Raw genomic sequence first — 14,469 nt, forward strand, 5'->3', positions numbered from 1 at the left:
TATGGCCATTATTATGCAAAGAACCTCTTGGATGCAATTTAGCAGTATAATTATTAGGTTCAGCATGGTTAGAGTGTGCACTTGCATCTGTCTCTTTTTCTGCTTGCAGCACTACAAGTCTCAGCAAGTAGCACCCCGCATTGTGCTTAGGGTGTGCAATCTAGGGCCCCTCCCCCTGTATATAGGTGGTAGTTTTGTCTGCAAGCCCACACACTCCTATGGCAAGTTTATGCTAATTCCAAACGCCCCGTTTACACCCATGTAGCCTCAAGCTGCCTTCCATGCGAGCAGATCTGCAAAGATGCGGATGTTCACCCAGGGAGCGTGCTAGGTGTGATTAAATCAGATATGTTTGCTTTGCGTGCAGCTCATGTCCTCTGTCTGCAGGTGACATGTGGACTTCAAGGACACGTTTCATTACCTGAACTCAATTTTCAGTAAGGTAATCGTGGATGCAAAACGTTTATATGATTTGGTTGTCATTTGAAACCTCCTGTGGTGTCTCTTGTTATGGGAACTTCTCGATTCTAATTGAAAATGTTAATATGTTCCTTTTGATACTGAATCAATCTGACTGGAAAATGCAATTTGTTTGCTGTATGTTCTCGTTCCCAGGTGGATTTGCTCAGGCAGTGTCTCCGGCACAGGTACCCAGATCTAGAAATGAAGTCTGTGGATGGCTTTCAGGGACGGGAGAAGGAAGCCGTTATATTATCCTTTGTACGGTCCAATGCTAAAGGTCAGTACCTGATCATCCATGCCCATTGTCTGCCTATTGTCTGCTGTTTCCTAGAACATCGCTCCAGTCATTAAAATATAGGAAATGCCTTTAAGTGATGGGAGCTGAGTAGTAATGGTAATGTAATAGAATGTCGTTTTTTGTTTTTTTTAAGAGAAGTGCTTCTTTTTACACATATACACCCATGCCACATGCCAAACCAATATTGTATGTGTCTTGCCCTAGAAAGTATAAACTACTCTATGACTGATGCTTCCGTAGGGCTACAAATTGCTGCTCACAGCAGCTTCTCGTCTGTTTATAATTCAAAAGAAATAATTAGTTAAAGTTACTCCCAAATCCCTCTGCCCATTTTGCCAAAGTGCAGTGTTCTATAATTGCATCTTGGGGTTGAAATCTAGCTGGATTTAAGCTGGGTACACAGACGGTATATTGGACGACTTACCAATTTCCGACGGATTGGAACGACAAATCATCCACATCATCCAGTGTGTATGCACTATCGCGCGCTCCCGTGAGTCGTTCGTCATATCTGTAGATCTGCCTGAAGCGCAGGCCAATTTGAAGATATCACTAACGATTTTAAGCACATCGTGCAGTGTGTACGCACTACCGGATGACCAGGAGATATGTTAACGATATATCTTAATGACCGATCGACGCAAGAGATATTGGGCCTAATTCAGGTTGGATCGCAAGGCTGCGGACGCACGCAACCGGTCGATGTTTGTGTTATGCGTATGCAACGCAGTGCGGAAGCCGGCCCCTGCGATCAGGTATGCAAGTGCAGCAGATGTGTAGCGTCAAATAATTGATTGACAGGAAGCATCGTTTAGGGGGTGAGAGGGGGGTGGTCGAAGGAACGCAGGCGTGCCTGTGCGTTTGAACGTTGTTACAGGGGCGTGCATAATTAAGCCCCTGTGATGGCATGTGTGCGCGAACCAGCCAGTGCAATGGAGTATGCGTACGCTAGGAGTCCGCAGCCCCAGGGACAATTGATTGACAGGAAGTGCCGCTTGTGGGTGGTGACGGGGGAGTGGTCGGGCAAATACAGGTGTGTCTGTGCGTTTGGACGGTGTTTTGTATGTTTCGGTGTTTGGACGGTATTGTGCGTATGGGTCCGATGGTTCTCGATGTTACCGCTGTCTTGCCAGGTACTGTATGGAGGACGCAAGTAATAGGAAGTGAGTGGTATTATGTAGTGCTGGGCGTCTGCTCATTCTGCTGCCATTGCCGTGCGTATGCAGTCATTAGCATATTCTCGCAGCAGCGGGGTGCGTGCGTCTGCATCCATGCGTTCCTCGCTGAATCAGGCCCTATATCATTTGTCTGGGAGTTTAAGGGAAATCGGGAGGACCATCTCAATGTTTGCACATCGTCTAATGTGTACCCAGCTTTACTCCTCATTGTAAATTAGGACAGTGAAATGTATGTGTGTGGCCTCCTACAGTCCGTGTGCTTGAGGGCGGAGGTTACATGGTCATGTCTACATACTGCTTAGGTTGCTCACAAGATGGCGATGGGTAGCGATAGAGAATCAAAACTTTAGATTGGTTCAGATGGTTTTGTGAAATATTCTTCTGAGATTTATTCTCATAATGGATTTTCTTGTGGGGTACTAGGCTTATAAGGAAACAGATTTACAAGTGTTGCCGTATTGGTCCCTAAGTTTTTATAGGGGTTTCCACTTTTAGGAGAATTGCATTTTTTTTGCGTTGTGCACAACCTGTAATGTTTTACTTGTATTTATATTTGTCATTACCCTCTGAGCAGTGTCTTTGTATAAGGAGCGAGCGCAGTATAATTGGTCTCTGCATACAGTTCTATGCAATGAGCAGAGCACGGCAACAACAACAAAATAACTGCGTCGACTTTGTATATGGCTGAAAAAGCACAGAAGGAAGCTGGAAAGATATATGAATGTGTTTAGTAACTGTAGAAGAACTTGGGGCCTGAATCTGAGATGTACGCTAATGAAATCGCAGCTTTGATCTCTCTTGGACCGCAATAGTAATAATATGCTAATGCCATCCACAGCATAGCCGAGCATAGGGTCGCCCCACTGCTGCCTGCTCTTATCTGTCCGACGATGTGCAGCAGCGTAAACATGGTGGTAACATTGTCGCACAGCAGGCAGTCATGCAGCACGTAAGTCAAGTCTGACCAGCCGCAAACACTGCAGCTCTCCTGACATGCAGAGAGCTCTCATACGCGAAGGAGATCACAATGGTTAGGTATACATGCCCATGAAACAGCGTTTAAATGGTCCAATACGCCTGCAATCTTAACCTCCCCCCAAACGCTGACTACCTGTCACTCATTGTACAAGTAAATCCTCTGTACGATTATAATCACAATACAATGGCTGCGTGTGCTCGCAGTGCGGAATTCACACATGCACAATGGCAAACAATCAGGTTTTTTTTTTCAAACGGGTGACGCACCATGGGCATCATTTCAGCTGTTTGTAAACAAAAACAATGTAGATACCCAAGGCCACTTCTGCATGTACTACATCCCATGGGTAAACATTATAACAAGACAGCATTTTTTACTCGATGCAAGACCCGTTTCCCTACCCTTTTCTGCCATGGCCTTGCTTGTTTTGCATTCGACCTGCTTGCATACTTGTAAATGAATGTATTTTTTGGGGGGGAAATCATTTTGCTGATAACAATACCTCCATGCACAACAGCAGCACTGCCACCTGCAGGTTATATAATGTGTCTACACTACATCAGAGAGATTTCTGTTTTACTTTTGATGTTTGCATTTACGACGACCTAGGCCCTTATTCAATTAGAGGCAAAAAGTCGGAGACATTACGCCTCTCCAACTTTCCACCTCCTTCACCTGTTTCGAGGCAAAAACTGTTTGTGCACGTCCCTGCTTTTTGCCCTATTCAATTCCTAAACAGGTGAAAACGGAAAGCGGGAAATGCGGAACAGGCGGAAAGTACTGTCAGAAGTGGGGAAATCCGTCGGTACCCCAAGAAAAGATGCACTAACATAGGGAATCAATGTATATGTGTACTAATAGCCCTAATAAAAGTGTTTTGGGTACTGAAGTAGTTTCAATTGCTTCTTATTAGCGTCTTTGCAAAAGTGGTGAAGAATGGCATAATGTAGTATATTTTGGTGAAAATAAGTAGTCCAGTCAAATTTGGGGTACTTGAAAATGGGTGCTAGCATGTTTTTATGTCTCTAAAGTGATCTTTTTAAAAACTTGAAAAACCACCCTCATACATGACCCTGCAATCCCTAAAACACTTGGCCCCTCCTTACAGCACCATAAGAAGTCTATTTTGCTAGTTTTTATAGTTGTCCCTTCTCTTTTTGCTTTTTCGCCCCCAAAACAAAAGTACTTTTTGAGGTGTTCTGAGGTATTATTTTTTTTTATTTATTTTGTTTGATTTGTTCTTTAGGGGGCTGTCCCAAGGGTTCTGAGGCTCTTCCCCACGTTTGCACCCCAAAATAACGATTTTGCACTTTTTTTCTCATGCTATTCATAGAAGATACTTTTCCGGCTATTACAATGCATTGACTTTCCGCTTACGTGAAATCGTCCTAGAATTGAATATGGAGATACTTTGAAAACAGGCGGAAAGTCCGAATCCGCCTAAACTTTTTGCCAAACAGCATTTTCGCCTCTAATTGAATACGGCCCTAAGTCGAGGGAGTAATTGTTTGATGATAATGGAAAGCTGAAAAAGCACTTGATCTTTAAAAATTTTTTTAAAAAAACCTACATTGAAACTTTTATTTAAAAATACTTTGTTCAGTGTGAACCTGACATCTCACTGCAGCGCTGTTAGAAAGTAGTACCTCCCAATTCTTTTACAGGCAGCTGAAGGCCCTCGCACTTCTTTAGGACAATGTTCAAATGAGTTGTGATACATGTGAGATTGCAGTGACTGCATTATCATTGCACATGGCCCATCCACATAGTTCATTTCTGCAAAGCAAGCCAGCCAAGTTGTCAGTCTCTCTGTACCCGCTGTGTTAGACCAGCACTCTCTCCTTTCTGCTGCAGAGGAGTTAAAAAATTAATATATAGTTACATATAAACTTTCCATTACTTTAAATAGTATATATTATACAGTTCTGTAACGCAGCCTTTGATGAATATTAATATCCAATATTGGCTTTATTAGTTCCTTAACTGTTAGCGGCCTCTTCATTATGCTTAGTAGGTTTATTATTAACTTTCACTTACTTTTATAAAACTTTAAGTGCTGGTTCCATTCATTAGAGTGGCCTCCACCAAAAGCGGAACGCCAGCTTTCTCTGTGTGCATGTGCACTAACAATGCCAGGTCAGGTTTTGACAGTGTAGAACTCCGCTATTAATCAGGGGAGGAATCTCGTGTCACAGATTACGGAAGCTGCTGTTTTTCGAAGCTGCTATCCCCGCACTGTTGAATTGCTCCTGTGTTTGTTTGTTTTTTTTACCATCCACCGCAACGTGTGGCAAGACAGAGGCCTGGCAAGACAAATGCCTAAATTATTTGGGGCCACCGTGTTATTTGTTGAATAGACACCATACCAAGTAATACATTTTATAAATTTTACTTTACTCTTGATTTAAAACACACACTAAGGGCCAGATTCAATTAGACGCAAAAACTTTAAGTTTTCGCATGTGCAAACTTTTCGCACCCTTTGCACGAATGTGTCACTTTTTGCCGCTATCGCGTAAGCTTGTTTTCGGGCAATCCTATTACAAAAGACGCAATGCGGCACACGCCCGATAAAAATATGGCGAAAAGTGCGCCTGAAAATGGGGAAATGTTTAGAAGTGTACTGTTGGGCAAAATCAAAGTGTTTGGGGTTTTTAAATTGTGTCAAATGGCTTGATAGAAAGCAAGTTTTTGGGGGGCAAAATAAATGTTGCAGATAAATTAGGGGTACATAAAAATGGGTGCAACTATATTTTTGTGTCATTTTAGGGTACTAAACAAAAATGTTCAAAATACACCTGATGCAGCCTCCTGCAATCCCAATAAACACCTGTCCTATCCATACAGCCCCCCAAATTACCACACTACTTTAAACCCATTTTCCAACACTTTTTACATTTTGACCCCAAAAATTACATGTAATTATTAGGGGGAATTAAGTTAATAGGCAAAAATAATTTTTTTAACAAGTCATTGGGGGGTGTCCTAGGGGTTCTGAACCAAGTCCCCACATTTTTAGCCCAAAATAGGGGTTTTGCACAGCTGCTCTGAGATGGTGAAAATTTATTTGCCGCTTTTAGCTGCGCAAAATTTGTAATGTGCAAGAAGCCGCAGCTAATAGGATCAGAGCCATAGCTAGGGTAGTGCGGCTGGTGCCATCGCACAGGGCACGGGGCGCTGTTTGGGCCTGTCAAATTTCTGTTTATTATCATTCTTGCTTGTAGCTTCCTCTTATTTCATCCCCAGCATCTGCTGGCCTCTCCTATCTCTTCCCTGGCCCTTCCCCATGAAGCCATGGCACTTTTTTGGGTGCATTATGTCCCTTTGAAAAATGAGGGGGGCGCCAATGCTTTTTCTGGCACAGGGCACCAAAAAGTCTAGTTACGGCACTGAATAGGATAGCATGAGGCTCATTTTTGGCAAAAAGTTTGCACAAGTGTAAACTTTTCGCCAAACTGCGGCTTTTCGCGGCTAATTGAATCCGGCCCTAAATATTACAACGATTTATGCATGCTATAGATTATTTTCCCATTATGGTTGTTAAGCAATTGTATTCAATGGGTTAACCTTGGTACTAGTTTAGCTACATTTATTGCAGTAGATTGTTCCTCCATGCATAGTCACTATGAAAGCTGTCCTTTATAGATGAAATTCTAGTGTACTGAGCCTTCTTATCCTCAAAGGTATCTCCTAGCAGTGAGTGTGAGCAGCTGCCTTTTACATGCTGAGCTTCTAGTATGCAATTTTATACTTTAAATTACAAGTGTTCTGCATATTAAAATGTATTATGTGCTGTTACGTGGATGGGGAATGGAAATACGATCACTCTTCAAACTGACTGAAAACAACCACATTTAAAAAAATCTGAAAAGCAAACATTTCAGTGTTTTTAGTAAAGTATCTTAAGACAATGATATGCATTATAATTGGAGGTGACTTGCAGTCATCTCCCACATCACACATCTATTGGCCAGTGGCTAAAAGGCTGCATGAGTCAAAAAGTTAAAACCGCAAAGCATAGCATGTTTGTTAATTATGCATTGGAATGTCTTACCTCGTGCGAATACACCATTATGTACATAACATTATTGTTACCGAGGAAACCGCAAGCAAATCACTTGGGTCAGGCTTCTACACTGTCTAACCTCTTTGTCCATTATAGAGGGGTGTTACTAGAGATAAAACATATACAATGCTAGAATTACATTTTCAATTAAGTATTTGTGCTTGTTACTTCAGGCTTTTATTACTTGCTCAGTAATGCAAATGGTTTCAATGTGCATTACAGAGGGTTTTTTATTGAAATATTTTTCAAGCCATTTCTGTTTTAGGTACATAATTTTGTCTTTGTGAAATGTATGCATATACAGCATATTTCATAGGAGCTACTCTCCAATAAACACTTAAACAGAACTGATACCCCTTTTTCACACCAGAGCTAATACCCGGGTTATTGCAGGGTTAACCCGGGTAGATACTTGGTGTAAAAGGGGACTGAGTTGGATTCCCGGGTGGAGTGACCCAGAAATCCAACCCAGGTAACTTGCATGGTTTTACAAGGGAATAACCCGTGAAACCCTGCAGTGTAAACGGCGCGATCCGAGTCACGATGACCTGGATCAAGCTGCATGCCTGCCGTTTGGCCGGCTTCAGTGGCGCTTGGAGATGACGTCATCTCCAAGCGTCCACTTCAACGCCGGAAAACTGCGCCGTCTCGGGAATATCTTGGGTCGGCGCCGAACTAAATTCCGGGTCTGATCCAGTTTGGAACCCTGTTCCAACCTCCGGGTCAGACCCGGAATTTAGGTATAAAAGCAGTATTAGTTATGATCTATTCATCTTCCATCAACATTAACTTTTATTCTATGATAATTTGAATTATTGTTTTTTTTTAGGTGAAGTGGGATTTTTGTCTGAAGAGAGAAGGATAAACGTAGCCGTAACCCGAGCCCGTCGTCATGTAGCTGTTATTTGCGATTCCCACACTGTCGGGAACAACAAATTTCTCAAAGACTTGGTGACTTATTTCAGCAATCACGGGGAAGTCCGGACGGCCTTTGAATACCTTGATGATATTGTCCCAGAGAAATATTCCCGTGATAATGAAAATTCTTGCAAGCCAGAAATAAACCATAAAAAATACAGTAACACTAAGCCAAAAAATCCTGGAGCTTCAAAACTGGACAACCAAAAATCCAATGGTATAACTGAGAGTCGGGCAAAGGAGAACAACAGAGAAAGGAGGACTGACTCTGTTGGGAGCTTCCAGCAAAATAAAATCTTAGACGCACAAATTGAAAAGACGTCAAGCAAAGAAAGTCTGAGGAAAGTGATTGAAGACTTTTTAGAAGACCGTGATAAAACTCACTTTATTTTCCCATCGATGCTAACATCACATGACCGATTGTTGGTTCACGAGGTAGCAGAAGAACTTGGTCTTCAGCATGTTAGCACAGGAGATGGCAAAAGTAGGACCATTTCCCTTACCAAAACTATACCAATTTCTGTGTTTCTAAAGTCTCAGAACGTGGATGACGCAACCACCCAGAAACCTCTACAGTCACCGCCAGCGGAAATAAAAATCCGCCAGAGTGTTTCTTCAGACAAAGTTGACTTGAAGGCCTTACACGTGGAACGGATGCAGAGGGAGAAAGCAAAGCTTGACGAAAAAAAGACAAAAAAAAAAAATGAAGCAACCGTTCGGAAGGTCATGGAAAAGAAGACAACTGATGCCAAACGTCAGTAACATTTCATAAACCTAATGTAAAATAGTAGTTATTGCTCTTCAGTTACTTTCATCCTAAACGCTTTATTCCTAGTTTAATTTTTTCTTTTGTCTAATGGAAATAGTGTAGATAAGTGTTAAATATATGGGTTTATGGAACCCCTACTATGACATTATAAGGATGGGCAAGGGGCTGGAAAGGGGACAGGTGCATGGGTTGTTATGGCAGGGAAATGCTAAGCTGCGGTAAATTTGATGGGGTGAGAGAGGAATGATATAGAGAAACAACAGTTATGATTTAAATAAATTACATTAAAAAGCTTAGGGGCATATTTACTATAGTGCGGGTTTTTAGAAGTGGAGATGTTGCCAATAGCAACCAATCAGATTCTAGCTATAATCTCCTAGAAAGTGCTAGATAAATATTAAGTAGTTTATATGTTCCCTTGTTGTTCTCCAGGAAAAATAATATTTGGAGACAAAAAATGAATAGAAACAGTGTGTAGTATGAAGAAAAATTCAAAAGGTCAAGAAATATAGACTGTATCGGATGTCTGATTCCTAGTGGATAATACAGCTTTGATTGATGTTTGATTATTGTTGACTTTAGACGTAGTATTGAGTCATACCTCACTTACGTCAAAACAATATTGGATGACGGGTATCTTTGTATCTGATATTTTTTCTGAACTATGATGTTTTTTTCTTTTTAAGTAGTATGATGTATACCTTACTTACACAAGTAAAGTATGTGCTGTGCCCATCAAGGTATCTTTACAATATATGGAGCTGTAGATGCGTTCCAAATACTCTCAAATCTTGTGAATGTGTTCCTCTCATCAAGGTTTCTTTTTCAAAAACTCCCATCAAGCCGGTAAAAATTAAAAAGGCTTTATTGACATGAGGATAAATAAAAGTATAAAAATGCGGATATAAAGTGTTGTTCGGTGGGGACTAGTCCGCCGCCCAGAGATGAGGCGCCGATTCCAATACAATTGAATGACCCAGCAGGTCCGGTAACTGCACAGTCAGTAAAAGTGCGAGTTGTGGATCTAACCTTTCTCCCATGCCTTGAAAAAGAGGGGACACCTCTCAAAACGCGTTAAAGGCCAGAGGAGGCTTTGAAAGGTGGTTTCAATGGTCCTGCTACACAAGGAAAGGTACAATCCACAACTTTTTCACTTCTACTGACTGCGCAGTTACCGGATTTGCTGGGTCATTCATTTGTATTGGAATCGGCGCCTCATCTCTGGGCAGCGGACTAGTTCCCACCCAACAACGCTTTATATCTGCATTTTTATACTTTTATTTATCCTCATGTCAATAAAGCCTTTTTAATTTTTACCGGATTGATGGAGTTTTTGAAAAAGAAACCTTAATGAGAGGAACACATTCACAAGATTTGTGAGTATTTGGAACGCATCTACAGCTCCATAAATTGTAAAGATACCTTGATGGGCACAGCATATACTTTACTTGTGTAAGTAAGGTATACATCATACTACTTAAAAGGAAAAAAACATCATATAGTTCAGAAAAAATATCAGATATAAAGATACCCTTATATGTGTCATCCAATATTGTTTTGACGTAAGTGAGGTATGACTCAATACTACGTCTAAAGTCAACAATTATCAAACATCAATCAAAGCTGTATTATCCACTAGGAATCAGACATCCGATACAGTCTATATTTCTTAACCTTTTGAATTTTTCTTCATACTACACACTGTTTCTATTCATTTTTTGTCTCCACATATTTCTGAAAATACTCATATTTTTCCTGGAGAACAACAAGTGAAGATATAAACTGCATAGCGAATAATCTCTCCGATAAGTATATATCTGTACTTGTGTTTTTTCTGTTAAAACATCAGCGCCATCTTCCACACCACCATATTTTTTCATAGATACCTCCTTGATCTTTTTTGGGATAGTTCTTTAGGTGTTGGTTAAAAGGCAGCTTTTGTCTATCTCTGTGAAGCGCCTATTCTTTTTTCCTTAAAATCTTCAGTTCCAAATATTAAGTAGTATCTGGTTGCTATGGGCAACATCTCCATTTCTAAAAACATGCAATTTAGTAAATATACCACCTATAGTGTATTACAGTACAAGAGGAATTGGGACACGGACCCCAATTTCGGTACGATCAGGAAAAGCCTGGACTTATAGCAACCCTAGATTAGACACATCCAAAAAGAGTAGAACACTGCTGAAAATGCTATCCTATGACTTATTTCTTGGAATGGAATGGCTTTAATGCATGTTGTAAAGTAGTTATGAAAATAATCATTAGTTATGTAATCAGTTAACATTTACTACTGCACCGTACTTTTCTTATGTCACTTGCAGGTAATAATGGTGATCTGAAACCGGAAGCAGAAAGCTTAGACATGGACGGCTTTGATGCACTAATTGCATCTGTTGTGAAAGCTGACAACACTTGTGGTTTTGCTAAATGCAAGGCGAGTGTTGTAACGGTGGGAGATTTCTGCATACACTGCAATAAACGCTTCTGCCTCAGTCACCATATTCCAGAGGTAATCAATGATGTTGTGATTAGCCCTCCTGCCGCCTGCAATACATTTACTAGACCAGTTTGCTATCCCTCAGGTGCCAGATAGTTTACTGTGTTGCAATGTTTCTCATTACTGCCTTTTGTTTCATGAACGGGCCAGAACTTAAAGGAGAACTACTTTATTACATACAGTGCATCCGGAAAGTATTCACAGCGCTTCACTTTTTCCACATTTTGTTATGTTACAGCCTTATTCCAAAATGGAATAAATTCATTTTTGTCCTCAAAATTCTACACACAATACCCCATAATGACAATGTGTAAAAAGTGTTTTTGCGATTTTTGCAAATTTTAATAAAAAAAATAAATAAGAAATCACATGTACATAAGTATTCACAACCTTTAATCAATACTTTGTTGATGCACCTTTGGCAGAAATTACAGCCTCACGTTTTTTTGAATATGATGCCACAAGCTTTGCACACCTATCTTTGGGCAGTTTCACCCATTCCTGTTTGCAGCACCTCTCAAGCTCCATCAGGTTGGATGAAAAGCGTTGGTGCACAGCCATTTTCAGATCTCTCCAGAGATGTTCAATCGGATTCAAGTCTGGGCTCTGGCTGGGCCACTCAAGGACATTCACAGAGTTGTCCTGAAGCCACTCCTTTGATATCTTGGCTGTGTGCTTAGGGTCGTTGTCCTGCTGAAAGATGAACCGTCGCCTCAGTCTGAGGTCAAGAGCGCTCTGGAGCAGGTTTTCATCCAGGATGTCTCTGTACATTGCTGCATTCATCTTTCCCTCTATCCTTACTAGTCTCCCAGTTCCTGCCATTGAAAAACATCCCCACAGTATGATGCTGCCACCATCATGCTTCACTGTAGGGATGGTATTAGCCTGGTGATGAGCGGTGCCTGTTTTCCTCCAAACATAATGCCTGGCATTCACACCAAAGAGTTCAATCTTTGTCTCATCATGGTCTGAGAGTCCTTCAGGTGCATTTTGGCAAACTCCAGGCGGACTTCCATGTGCTTTTTACTAAGGAGTGACTTCCGTTTGGCCACTCTACCATATTAATTGGTGGGTTGCTGCAGAGATGGTTGTCCCTCTGGAAGGTTCTCCTCTCTCCACAGAGGAATGCTGTAGCTCTGACAAAGTGACCATCGGGTTCTTGGTCACCTCCCTGACTAGGGCCCTACTCCCCCGATCGCTCAGTTTAGACGGCCGGCCAACTCTAGGAAGAGTCCTGGTGGTTCCGAACTTCTTCCATTTACAGATGAAGGAGGCCACTGTGCTCATTGGGACCTTCAAAGCAGCAGATATTTTTCTGTAACCTTCCCCAGATTTGTGCCTCGAGACAATCCTGTCTCGGAGGTCTACAGACAGTTCCTTGGACTTCATGCTTGGTTTGTGCTCTGACATGCACTGTCAAGTGTGGGATCTTATATAGACAGGTGTAGGCCTTTCAAAATCATGTCCAATCAACTGAATTTACCACAGGTGGACTCCAATTATGCTGTAGGAACATCTCAAGGATGATCAGTGGAAACAGGATGCACCTGAGCTCAATTTTGCGCTTCATGGCAAAGGCTGTGAATACTTATGTACATGTGATTTCTTTTTTTTTTTTTTTTTTTTTTTTTATTAAATTTGCAAAAATATCAAAAAAACTTTGTACACGTTGTAGAATTTTGAGGACACAAATAAATTTATTCCTTTTTGGAATAACGCTGTAACATAACAAAATGTGGAAAAGTGAAGCGTTGTGAATACTTTCCGGATGCACTGTAATTAAAACTATTTCTACTCACAAAATCTAGGCTTTCAGTGACTTTGGTAATCGACTTAACCACTTAACTGGCTAATTGCTGCCCCAAAACCTGCTCCCAAATTGTTGTTTTTTTAATTTTAAAATTGTATTTAAATATTTTATTGAAATAGAATATGCCTAGTCACCCCTTCCTCCGTGTCCATTGGCCTCCATTGCAACAGTACCTTCCACCCCCCCATTGGCACTACCCCCACACCCCCCACCCCTAGTAATGATAGGTCTCCAGTGGCACAGACCCCCACCCACCAGTGACCATACATCCCCTCTGCAGTACTACACCCACCCTTGTCTCACTATAAATGTGTATAATAACACCCCCCAGGATGATTAACCTTCTGTAGGGCATTACTCACCCCCTTTCTCCCCAGTGCCTAAAGGATCACAACCCTGCACCATTGGAATTGCCCATTACCCCTGGCAGTGATGTGGCTAGGCAGTGCTCAGGGGAGCAACTGAGTTCCCCTCCAAGTACAGATGTGTCTTCATACACTGTTGCTGCAATCACACCAAACAAACCAGGTCCAGGGCCACTTTGCTTGCGCCATGTTTCTTTTTTGCCCTAAAAATATATCTGTGTGTGACTGAATCTGTATATGATGTGCCACGATGCAGCAGCTGACTTTTTCTCACGCCAAGTTGTGCTTCGTATACAAATTCATACACATATACAAGTCAGTGCAGTCTCGTGAAGCGGGTTGTCACATTCGATTGCGACTAAGACACATTTCCGGGTGAAAAAGACGCTCTGCACATGCGGAGTCGCACATGGGATCTGACGGCCCACTCACACCAGGTGTCTCGCGCCGCATGGCGTATTGAGGCTAGGTGTGTGAAGACGCATCTGTACTTTTGTTACATGCCCCCCAGAGTGCCGCTCGCACGGCCACATCACTGCCGGGGATCCTGGGCATCAGGAGGACGTTTTCTCATTAACAGCGAGGGAACTGACGTGGACTGTACGGTCACATGGAACGTAACAGTGTCGACAAAAGCCCAGCTGGCAGTGGTTACTAGTTAAATGGCTTAGAAGAACCTGACGCCAGAAGCAGTCACATTTTTTCTTTAAATGTTTAAATGGATATATATTGTTCATGCAGGATGGATTGGTATTCATTGAATTTCTATATATCATAACATACATGTGTGTGTGTGTATGTATGTATGTATGTATATATATATATATATATACATATATATATATTTATATTATCCCCCTCTTACTTATAACGATAAGGAAGTTCTTACTGCAGCAGCTCCAAGTATAGGGAGTGCAAAGCTGAGCTCAGATCACAGAGCCTTAGATCAGTAAGGAGAGCTGAACACCGTAATGTACAGTAGGGAGACTATGCTGGAGGCAGCTCTGCATGAAACATTTATAGTGTGTATGAAGACTCGCGTAACAAAACTCAGCACTTACACTGCTCTCTGCATGCACTAGGCTACCGTGCCCAAAATTCACAGGTATCTGTCACTGGTTTTA

General features: G+C 41.6%; 1 protein-coding gene across 1 annotated transcript in view; it reads left to right on the forward strand.

Moving 5' to 3' along the window:
* Positions 1-14,469, forward strand: part of IGHMBP2 (immunoglobulin mu DNA binding protein 2) — a 106,939-nt gene that overhangs the window by 77,621 nt on the left and 14,849 nt on the right. The window contains exons 12-14 of the mRNA XM_088470394.1: positions 616-739; positions 7,813-8,655; positions 10,995-11,182. Coding sequence (XP_088326520.1) covers positions 616-739; positions 7,813-8,655; positions 10,995-11,182 — 1,155 coding nt within the window. The remainder of the gene's footprint in view (positions 1-615; positions 740-7,812; positions 8,656-10,994; positions 11,183-14,469) is intronic.

This window comes from Taudactylus pleione, unplaced genomic scaffold, assembly GCF_031769625.1.
Source record: "Taudactylus pleione unplaced genomic scaffold, aTauple2 ptg000100l, whole genome shotgun sequence".
Lineage (NCBI taxonomy): Eukaryota > Metazoa > Chordata > Amphibia > Anura > Myobatrachidae > Taudactylus > Taudactylus pleione.